Raw genomic sequence first — 12,611 nt, forward strand, 5'->3', positions numbered from 1 at the left:
CTCCCATAAACACTATATTGCTTGCATGTAAGCAAAACTAAATTTTAGTGTAGCACCAGATGCAGTATCTAACTAAATAAATTGTAACATTCTCTTTCAAAGTTTCATGCAGAAAGTAAGTGGTAACACCTATTTAAAATGCATTCATTGGGTCCAGAAACCAAACAATTTATGTAATGCAAATAAAGAAGTGTGTGAACCACATTAGTAATGTGGATGGGTTTACAGATATGTGAACTTTATTCTAAAAGTCCCAAAGTGCATTTTTCATGTCAGTTGAAGTCTCCAATGGCAGTGGGTAATGTTGAAAAACAAAAAATCATTTAACACCTAATAGCTTAACATCCACACATCCATATTGAATTAGCCAGAGTACAATGTAAGTTAGGGATGGCCAACCTAGTGCATGCACCAAAAGTGGCACATTGGACCCCAGTGATAATAATAAAAAGATAAGCCTATTTATGCAAAAAGTATTAACCAAAAACAATTTGTAGTAAAAAAGAGCTAAAACTTAGTAATTATTTTTAGCGATTTTACTGTGTTGTGCATATCTTTTGCACATTCTCTTGTTTGATCCTGAGGTGCCGAACATTAGCAAAAGTAGTGTATTGCAGGTTTTTGTCAATCAATTTGCAATTGATAGTTTTTTGTTTGTTTTTTTGTATATTTGGCACATGGAACGATAAAAGGTTGGCCACCCCTGATGCTTTTTTAATATGAACCCCAATTTATTATTTTTTTATTTTTTTATTTTTTTTTGTGTTCATTTGAGAATAAGTCTGATATAGTTTTAATATCTCCAGTATCAAGATAGCATGCATTCAAAGAAAGTCTCAAGAATAGCCAAAGATTGCAGATATAGATTGTCAGAAAAATTCAAGCATCTATGCAATACAGTTCACAAAAATGGAATCTTTCTGAATTCTAATAAATTTATATTACATTTTTCAAACTATAATCTTAATAATATAGAAGCTTCAGTTCTAAACAAGGACTTTAATTATGCCATCATCACTCCAAGACACATTCTGAAATTGTATATCATCACTGGTCATGAGACCAGTATTGAAAAAGCTACTAAATTTCTATCATCTCATGAAGAGGCATTATCCACAAGATTCCTTAGCTTTAGTTTTAATAAACTGTCACATGCCATAAAATAATTTCACAGATTTAGAGAAAGATGCTTTGAAAAGTTTATGTAATAGTGATGAAATAATTTGAGATGTTTTAAATAGTGCTGACTATAACACCAAGATCATCTCCATGTTATCAGACTCTTCCACATATTCAGAAATGGACCATGATCCCACTTGCTTTTCACATATAAAAACTTATGATATGATCTTCAGCAATTTTAATTTATGAAAGACCTAAAAAAACAAATGAAATCCAAACCAATCACTCCAAGATTATATGGCATTCTTAAATTTCATAAGACAGACATCCTACTACATTTAATAGCTGATGGCAGAAGTTCCCGACATATCTTCTTTCTTAACACTTATCAATGATATCAGACATACAAACTTGTACTTGAAAAACACAATGCATTTTGTAGATAAACATTCAAATTTCCCCATCAGATATATTAGCTACTAACTCTTCTTTCCATTTCCACATCTTCTTTATATCGCCTTGGAATCTGGGAGACCAAATCTGCATATAGTAATCCAGGTGTGGTCTTATCAAGACCTTATAAAGAGGCAAAATAACTTCTTATCCTTACATGTCAAGATTCGCATCAACATGGCAATTATCCTCTGAGTTGTATTTCTAACTTTTTGCTGTGTGAAAATTGGTAATTAGTTAGCATATCCGCTTTCCAACCAACAGGCTACATGTTCAAATTCCACCGTGGGTATAAAGAATAAATTATCCTCTCCAATGGCTACAGCGATCACAGTATCAAAAAAAATAAAAAATAAAATAAATAAATAAATAAAAATAATAATAATAAACTCCTCCCCCATTCCCCATCCTTCTCGTCAACAAGAATTTAAAAATGCCATCACCATACCCTACATCCGTGGCACATCCGAAAAAATAGCCAAGATACTAAAACAGTACAACCTGCACACAGCATATAAGCCCCACTGCAAACTTGCTACCCTTATCCGTTCTACAAAAGATCAGCTCCCTCCTCTCTCTCTGCCTGGAGTTTACAAAGTACCCTGTTCCTGTAAGCTGGCGTACTTTGGACAGACAGGCAGATCAGCATCCATCCGTCTAGAGGAACACAAGTCTTACATCTTCAAACACAACTATGGCCATTCAGGCTTGGCTGACCATGTTTTGGACACCACCCACAGAGTATCATGGAAGAAAACCACCATACTCCACCACAGCAAATTCAAGAAAGAGAGACTTTTCTTAGAAGCAGCAGCAGCTCTCAAAAACCAACCAAATCTCAATAAATACGGTTGCATTAAGCTTCCGAAGATTTGGGAAACACTCATCACCAGAGTTCCCACCTTACATTCCAGGCCACCTACTACTGCCCTTAGAGGGCGCTCTACCTAGATAGGACTTTAGTGTCACCCACGTGGTTGGGCTTAGTATTGTTTGTTATTTGTGTATATGTTACATTAATTGTTTTTGTAATCCCTGTAGATGTCCTAGTGACTAGGACGAAATATAGGAAGTATTAAATTCTATTTTAATTCTTTTTGAGTGTTGTAAAAAATCCATTAAGCCTCCAACATGATGTCCTCACAGCACTTAAGCCTCTACACACGTAAAGAATAAATTAAAAATACAAAAAGAAATATAAAATTGATAAAAAAAAAAATAAAAAAAATCCTTAGCCCACCCATTGTGCCAAATGTACTATAGTTTCGCAAATAATCTTTCGTGGGTGGGAGCAAAAAAAAAAAAGTGATGTCTTACCAGTGTAATTATGGATTTCTATTTAATGAATCTGGTAATCTGGTGTGTGTATGGGGGGGGGGGGGTCACCAGAGGTCAGTGGTTGACCAAAGCAGTTATATTGCCGAATACGACGTTAATATAAAGATCAAACCATTGAACTATAATTTAATATAATTAAAGTAATTTTTCTAACACAGTAGTGTGTCAATAATTATGGAGAGACAATTCTCAGTTTCAAGATGGTAATGTACTTGTTTTTAAATAAGAAATTCCATGAATATGAGTATGAAATATATGAACTGGGAACTTGGCCACCCAACTTCCCAGTGCATGTCATATTTCACTTCATTTAAAAATCTCCTAGTGATTACAGTATGAATATGGAGTAGTGTGTGTGTAATGTATGACAACTACAAGTCTCATCGCTGGATGGCTAAGAAATATTATTGCTACAGGATTAGTTTCATATTTCTCCAGATACTTTTCAGACTAGAATCCATGCTATGTCAAATTTTTTTTAAATTCAAAATGTTATTATGCTATCTCTGGGAACTCTGATTAATGCAGAACAATGTTTTCAAATTCTGAAACATGTACTGTATCTATTACACTTTTTTTATATGATCTTTGTCAAGTAGCTTTATTTTATCCTCCTACATGTTTCGCCAATTTTTCTATTGGCATCCTTAGGGAATACAAACTAGTAAGCTAAAATGAAGGTTACAGACTAGGTTATAACTGATGGTTCTAATTCATGCAAAAAATTGGTATTGTGCGTGACAATGTGCGTGCCTCGTTAACGTGATTTATTCGTTATGGTTCATGACGTAATTGTTATGAAAGTTCATTTCTTTGATGTTTAATGATCTGATAAAAGTTTTCCAAATTTCTGGTAAAATTAGACCTTGATTCTTGTTTAGGTTTTCAGTTTTACAGCACTCCTTGCAAAGGTGGGGCAAGCTACCAATACTCCTATCTCAGTATCTGCCCTGGTGTTGTACCACCTTACCCCAGTCCTGAAGATACTTTCAGGCGCAAACTTTGTTTACTCACACTTGGATAAAGGATTAAACTAAATTTATTATATTATCTTGTCCAAGTATCTTGCGAAGATTTTACAACAACACATTCACGTCTCGGATACTTATATTAAAAACTCAAAACATTTTATAGATAAAATAAAAAACATCCCTATTTTTGAAGAGGATATACTAGCAAGCCTGGACATTACATCTCTGTTTCAACATTCCAGTGGTTGAAGTCATCAACATCTTAGACAACTTGTTCCCAAGAAACATCACTACTTTGTTCAATCACTGTTTAACTTCTATTTTATTTGGCAAAAAAACAATCTACAAACAACTCACTGGATTAGCTATGGGTAGCCCCCTCTCACCTTCTTGTGCTGACTTATTCATGGAAGATCTAGAGAAAAAAATCTTAACCCAGATCATTCCAAAACCGAAAATTTGGTACAGATATGTAGATGACATCTTTATCATTTGGGATCATACGAAAGAAGAACTAATGAATTACCTCAACCAAATCAATAGTTTCCACAATACCATCAAATTCACATTAGAAATGGAAAAAGATAAAAAACTGCCATTCCTTGACATTTTAATAAACAAACAAACCAATAATAGTATCAACCTATCTGTATACAGAAAACCTACAAATACTGGATTACCTCCATTTCAACTCAGCTCATCACATAGCTCAGAAACTTAGCATTATCCATAGTGTCTCAAGAAAAGAGCTATACAGTATACGACAGACAAGGATGACCTAGTAACGGAATTAACCACAATATCCAGAGAACTTTCTTTAAATGGTTACCCAAAAAGACTCTACAACAAGATTCTCTTTACTGATATACCACATCGACAACGTGATGACATCCAATACATCAGTACAATTACAATTCCTTTTGTCAGCAACCTTTCCAAAAAATTAGCTAACCTTTTAAAACCACATAAGATCAGAGTGGCATTCAAACCAAACAACACTATTCGGAAATTTTTAAGATCCTCACCCATTCTACAAGTACTCTGGAATATATAATATACCTTGCTCATGTGTATTAGTTACGCATGTCAGACCTCTAGAAGCTTTGAAACAAGAAAGAAAGAACACATAGGATATGTCAGAAATAACAGACAAGACATTTCAGGCTTTTCATGCCACTTTGCCTCTACTAACCATCACATTGAGTGGGATAAGAGCCTTATGCCATACATAGAAGATAACTACCATTCAAGAACCTTTAAAGAAGCAGCTACAGTCGCCTGTAAAACTGAAAACCTAAACAAGAATCAAGGTCTAATTTTACCAGAAATTTGGAAAACTTTTATCAGATCATTAAACATCAAGGAAATGAACTTTCATAACAATTACGTCATGAACCATAACGAATAAATCACGTTAACGAGACACGCACAATACCAATTTTTTGTATGAATTAGAACCATCAGTTATAACCTAGTCTGTAACCTTCATTTTAGCTTACTAGTTTGTATTCCCTGATGATGCCAATAGAAAAATTGGCGAAACATGTAGGAGGATAAAATAAAGCTACTTGACAAAGATTATATAAAAAAAGTGTAATAGTCTTATGAATAATTGTCAAGAAAAAATTCAACATAATGTACTGTATCTGTTTTAGTATCATATGTAAGCTGTTTAAATAGGAAGAACCTATATCATAAACAGTTCTTTCTAAAATTGGAAACTTTCATTATCAAGCATTCCAGTTTTAAAGTACTGAATACTTATTTCAAGTTGGGTCAGGGCAAGAAATGGCTTATATCTTAATCTGGTACTAACAGTCTTGTTCATAATTATCTTTCTTGGCTCATTTTTATACTTCAAGTCTTAAATAAACCGGGAAACATCAAACTAGTATGGTCTGTAATTGCATAACACAAAAGTGTATATATTTTCACAAGTAAGTTATAATTCACATATTAGCCAAATTTAATACAACATGGCAGTGCAATTTGTAAAAATGTACTTTACAGGAATTTTTTTTCTAATTGTATAGATCTCCTACAATAAGGGATATGGTGGTTCGCTGTGTTGCTCAGATGGTGAATTCCCAGGCAGCCAACATCAAGTCAGGTTGGAAGAACATATTCAGTGTTTTTCATTTAGCAGCAGCTGATCAAGATGAAGGAATTGTTGAATTGGCATTTCAAACAACTGGCAAGATTATTAGTAAGTTCAGAATGATGTTTGAATACAGAATTAAAAAATAAAAATAAACAATAATTAACCCTTTTTTTTTATGGTGACCCAAACATTGAGAGGTTGTTCATTTCATATTAAATTGATGCTATGGAATGTCAAATGATAAAAAAAAAAAACTTAATGACTTCAAATTTGGTTAACTATCATGATTGAATTTTATCATCACAAAGGGTAAATTGTTTCGCAGTTTAGTAGCAAAGAACATCAATGAAGGGGTGGGGGATTATGGTTTTCAGACTGAACTCTGATGGTGACAGGTCATTGAATGTGTCTTCATGCATTTAGAGAAAACTTAGGAGAATTGATGAATAGCAGCTATGAAAATCCATGCATTAGAAATTAAATTCTTTATGTCGGGGTGAGGATCTGTGGAGTGGAGTTGGAATCATTTAGAAAAGATCGCTGACCTTCTCCAACTAACTATTATTATTATTATCAGAGGCTTCCAAGGAGTCTCTGATAATAATAGAGAGGCTGTAGATCACCTACACCAGATGTCATACCTTTTCTTAAACTCATTCGCACTGGACGTACTCACTACTTCAATAGGCATATTGTTCCACTCACTCACTGCTGAGAGAAAAATCTACTCCTCACCACTTTCTTAACCGCACACAAAGTTAACTTTCACAGATGCCCTCTTGTACTCTCCCCACCATCCATGTAACAAAAATTTTCATCAGTTAATAATCTATAACACCCTTAAAGAAGTTAATAGACCTCTATCATATCAGCCCCCCCCTTCCTTCTGTTTACCAGTGTCTGCAGTCCACATACTTTCAATCTCACTTCGTAATCTTCACTCCATAATCCCAATGACTTTGTCACTGTTCTTTGCACCCTTTCTACAGCTTCTTTATCCCCTCAGAACCTAGGTAACCAAATCTGCATGCAGTAGTAGTGAAATATCAGTGTTCATTTCAACATTACAATTAGCTTCTGTATTGTATTTGCAGTTTTTGCAATGTAACCTTTGAACTTCAATTTCCTATCCACCATAAATCCAAGATGCCTAGCTTCATCAGTTTCTTCTAATATTATCCCACCAGTATAATATATGTATAATATATCATAGAAAATCTCATCATGCCAAAGTGCATAACTTTACACTTACTAACATTGAATTGATAGCTATTATTGTTTGCCCACTCTTCCAGTTATTAAGATCATTCTGTAAGCACTACATACAGGGTGTTCGGGATAAATTTGACATATTTATAATTAATTATATTTTTCCGTAAGTTACATGTATTAACACACACTTCTCTTCATTTAAAAGTTTGGACCCTTCTTCATTCATATACAAGATGTCAGAAAGGATGGATAGCTGGAACCCACCTGAATCATGGAAGAGAATAACTTGTATCATGATGATTCGTGCCCGCCATCAAAATAAGGATATTACGACTGCTGCCCAATGCTCCCTGAATACAGTAAAAACAATCAGGCATGAACTAGACACTTGCAATGGTGACTACGAGGATGTAGCAAGAAGAAAGATCCCTAGCAGACGATCTGATTGCGTTCGTACAGCAGAATTCCTCGCAAATCTGCAGGAACAGGTGTTGAAGAACCCTGGCATTGGAATTCGGGCTTTGTTCGTGGAGTTGCTAACTGTAGTCAAGCCCTGGATAACAAGGGTAGCCAATGGTAGGCCGTATGTATGGCAGCAGGATTCGGCCCCTTGCCACACCTCTGGGAAAAGTCAAAAATGGTTGTCTGAAAATTTCTACGACTTCACCAGTCCAAATGTTTGGCCTCCAAACTCCCCAGACCTTAACCCCATGGATTATTTTGTATGGGGCGCAGTTGAAAAAGACACCAATCGCACTTCCAGTAATACAAAAGCCCAGTTAATGGATAAAATTAAAACAGTTTTTGCGGCCCTTCCCAGGGAGACTGTAGCATCAGCTTGTTCGAGGTTCCGAAGCAGAATTGAAGCTGTGATCGATGCTAATGGTGGTTATTTTGAGTAAATCTTGTTGATAGTATTGTAATTAACTCTGCCTGTAATGTTTTTTTGTCAATTCATTAAATTTAATAGATACAAAGAAGATTTTCTTTTTCCTTACGAAACTGTCAAATTTATCCCGAACACCCTGTATAAGTAGCATCCCTGATTGACATGCTTATCTTTACATCATCAGTAAATAATTGAACATCTTCTGATGGGTCCTTCCCAATATTATTAATGTATAGATTAAACAACAATGGTCCAAGGACTGATCTCTGTGGGGCACATCACTGGTCACCTTAAATCTGGTTCACACCCACTGTATACCATTTTCCTGATACTTATCTGTCAGCCATCCAGTTTATTCAACAAATATGAGCAAATAAAAGCATGACCTTCCTTTAGTAAATCCATGCTGTTCTTTGCCAAGGATAGCTTCTCTCTCAACCTATTTCTGTATGCAAGTTCTTATCAACTTCTCTAAAATCTTCACCACCACTCCAGAGATACTTGATAGGTTGGTAGTTAGAGACATCAGTTTTTGCATCTCTCCCTGTAGAACAGAACTATCATATATTCTTTCCATTCCTGTGGGATCTTGAACAGACCTATGTTATAGAAATATGTCAGGGGCCAAGCCTTTTTGACTGACCATTCCTTTAGCTCATATGCTGATATTCCATCTGGCCCTATTGACGAACTGAAACAGTTGTTGAACTTCATTTTATGCACCTCCATCTCTTCATACAGTGTAGTCGAATTGTATTTAAACATGTTTTTATTTAAACAATCTCATCCACTTCTGACACAAGAATACATGCCAAGAATTTCTTATGTCAGAATACTTCTAACACAAGAAAAAGATAGTAACATGGTACAGTGGTTCTCATTTTCATGATTGAACCACCATACTATGTTACTACTTTTTTCTTATATTCTAAGTGATGGACTTATTGTTATATAATTATTAATGATTTTTTTTTTCTTTTTTAAATGTTCCTACCCACAAAAGGTTATTAATAAACCTTTAGTACATTTGTACCATGGGTGGGATAGGGATTCCCCATCCCACCCATGAATTGATAAAAATGTACCCATGGTACATTTTTATCAATTTTATACAATTTTTTGTATAAATTAACTATATACAAAATTTTTATACAAAATTTATTAAATAAATTAATAAATTTTGTATAAATATAATAAATTGGAGAACTTTAGAGCAGGGTTTCCATAGTTTGGAAACTTTGCTCTAAAGACCAAACCTGAAACTTTTTCAAGCTACTTCAGGCCTCTAATAAGTGAGGTGGTGGTCTTATACCAGGCGATGATATTCATTTCCCAACTGAAGACATTCACAAAACATCCATGTGTACAGTGGTATTTGAACCTGTGGCCTTTTGGTTGGAGAGTTGGTATGCTAACCACTCTGCCAACCATGCCAGCTTTTTTTTTTTTTTTTTTTCACTTCTTGTTTAGTTCAAATTTTTTGTCCTGTTGAGTTCCTTTGTGTCTCGACTTTTTCTAATTCTTTTACTGATTGTCTGATAATTTGTTTTAATCAGGATATTTCAAACATTAAGTTATCCTCACTTATAATCTGTAAAAAAAAAACAAAAAACTGGTGACCAAAAATTTTCATTATGTTCTGAATTTAAACTTATTGTAACAAGTATGGTTGCAAGATTGGGTAGTATATAATACTTATGAAAATATTCTCTTGTTTTCATTCATATTTTATATTAGCATGAGCAAACAGTGCATGAACCGAACCTTCTTTATGACTTGTTTATGTGCATGTTATTCATAATTAAGATGTATATTGTATTCAGCTGTTCTCAAGTAACATGCAACAATTTATAAGGCAATAAATAACCAGCAGAAGTATAGAGGTGATTAATTTATTCAGAGACACAGCTAGTCTGCCTATAAAGAAATAGTAAAATATTAGCATGGTGATAACAAATATGGAATTGTATTGGATTCCAATGATTTGAATGAAGAGTTACCAACCCCTTTTTACCAGCTGGCTCATTCGTAAAAATGTTTCTTCCTGATTGAAACCCCCCCCCCCCCCCCCCACACACACACTACTACTACCCAAAAGACTCATCTATGATTTTCTTATTTCAATGTGCATCATCCTCTTTAGTTTGGAATACAGATTTGGCCTCCAAATCTTCTGCCATTTCAATGCACTCTTGTAAAATAAATTCAACTTTAATATCATATTGAAAGATTTATAGAATCAAACTTCCTGATTATTAATATTATTAATATTTGACCTTCATGGAGTCAGAGACTCATCGTAGGAGGTACTCACTATTGCATACAGTGCTCATCCAACTGCATCTTAAACTGATTCAATGTGCCCACATCCGCAATGCATTCCATTCACCAACCACCCTCCATGCAAAGAACCTGCTTCTCACTCCTTTGCTCACACCCTCCTTATACAGTTTCCAGCAATGGCCTCTTGTTCTACTTCCCTCTCTCATTCTATGAAAAATCTCTTACATGTCTACCTGATAACAACCCCTGACCAGCTTATATGTCTCAATTATATCCCCCCCCCCTCTTCCTCCTGTTCACAAGGCTCTGCAACTTACATTCTCTCAATCTGTCCTCATACTCCACATTCCAAAGACCACTGACTACCTTTGTGAATCTTCTCTGTACCCTTTCCAACATATCCTCGTCACCATGAAAATGCAGTGACCAAATCTGTGCACATTAATCCGTACGAGGTTTGATCAAGGCCAAGGCCGTATACAATGGAATCATAACCTCTCTATTTCTGCATGTCAGGGTTTTCTGCATCATTGCCATTATTCGATATGATGTCTTCACAACTTGTGCAATGTGGCCCCTGAATTTCAGGTCCTTGTCCATCATCACTCCTAGATCTCTCATATCCTCTACTTCTGTTAAAGTTTCACTCTCATAGCAAACTAGTGAATGGCTTTTCATTCAACTGGAAAGATTGTTGATTAAAAAAAAAGTAGGGCTAAATAACATAGCTCTTTGTTACCCTATTGCTGCTTATATAATCTGATGACAAAAAGATCCATCATCAGTGTTTAATAAAACACTATGGGTACTTAATAGGCTTTTGTTTTTTCAAATCCACTCAAATGATATAATACATTACAGATATATTAAAAATGAATGCCAGGACATTTTTCCAATTATAAGTGGAAAAATGTCCTGGCATTCACAGATTATGCCACAGATCTGCAGTGGCATAATTCATTCTGGTGATCATTTATTCCTTGAGAGGTTTCTTGGTAGCATAGTAGTTTGCTGTTAATTTCACCATTATTTTAGACAGAAATGAAGTGCATAGAATAAGACTTTTGTTTTACAGAGGTTTCTTGCCCTTCTTAGGATACAATTGGATATAGACTGATTACAAAGCTGCAGGATTTTCTCTCTTTTATTTTCTCTCCTGTTCTCCAGGGGGGAACAGGAGAGAAAATAAAAGCCAACACAAAACAGAAACAAATTTACGACTGTATACATGTTCATAGCAATCCTAAAAATAATTGGCTGCTATTTATTTTTTGATTGAAGCTGATAAATTGGAAATGTGTGTGGGTGGATATATCTGTGATTTGAGACTTACTCTACAGTCTTTTCTGGTGGAAAATAAAAATCTGAAATCTCTTCCCTGATATTGAGTTATTTTTAATAGCTTTCAAAATTTCAATTTTATTCATATTTTTTCTCCTACTTTTGACATTCGTTTTACATTTTAATGGGATTAGAAACATTGTTTTTTGCCATTGTTGAAAGTTTTTCCATTTGGTTATACTACAAATTAAAGATGCCAAAAAATTATATTCTTGGTTTAATCCTTTATCCAAGTGTAAGTAAACAAACCTTACACGTGAAGTAACTCACGACTGGGAAACTTGTGTATAGAGGCTAATGACTTCACGCCACTTGCCTTAGTATCCCATAATGCAAGGCACATATCCTTATGGACGTGTATAATGCTGTGCATTATGGGAAGGACCACTACCCAGACCAGTTTCAATCTTTGAGTTCTCATCAGTGGGAGCCAGACCTAGAAGTGATACCAAAGTTGAAGTGATGCAGAAGTCATATTTCTATATACAAGTAGCCAGTAGATGTCATACTTTATTACTAAAATACCATGGATTGGAGATGGATGTTGAAAATTTTTCCATTAGTTATATTATAAATTAAAGATACCAAGAAATTATATTCTTGGTTTCATCCTTTATCCATGTGTAAGCAAACAAAGTTTGCACATGAAGTCACTTCACTAATTTTTTGTCACTTTACTTGTTTGCTTATAATAATAACTCAATTCACAATAATTAATTTGCATATAATATTTTTTTATAAGATATCATTAATGGGGTGGAGTTGTACTAATAAATTATTATTACATGACCTCCATTGGTCTGGCAACATGACTAATTTAGCAGGGCTCTGGAACTGAGGGTACTGGAAAACCAGTGGTATACTTGTATTATTTAATATATATCTGTATTGAGTATGTTTA

At 34.6% G+C, this 12,611-nt stretch overlaps 1 protein-coding gene across 2 annotated transcripts in view; it reads left to right on the forward strand.

Annotated features, from left to right (window-relative positions):
• Nucleotides 1-12,611, forward strand: part of Sec71 (ADP ribosylation factor guanine nucleotide exchange factor Sec71) — a 581,865-nt gene that overhangs the window by 399,143 nt on the left and 170,111 nt on the right. For both annotated transcript variants that reach the window (XM_090410617.1, XM_090410618.1), the window contains exon 26: nucleotides 5,918-6,090. In XM_090410617.1, the coding sequence (XP_090266743.1) occupies nucleotides 5,918-6,090 (173 nt within the window). The remainder of the gene's footprint in view (nucleotides 1-5,917; nucleotides 6,091-12,611) is intronic.

The sequence above is a fragment of the Typopeltis vanoorti genome, chromosome 20, assembly GCF_054136105.1.
Source record: "Typopeltis vanoorti isolate ZY-2024b chromosome 20, IOZ_Tvanoo_1.0, whole genome shotgun sequence".
Lineage (NCBI taxonomy): Eukaryota > Metazoa > Arthropoda > Arachnida > Uropygi > Thelyphonidae > Typopeltis > Typopeltis vanoorti.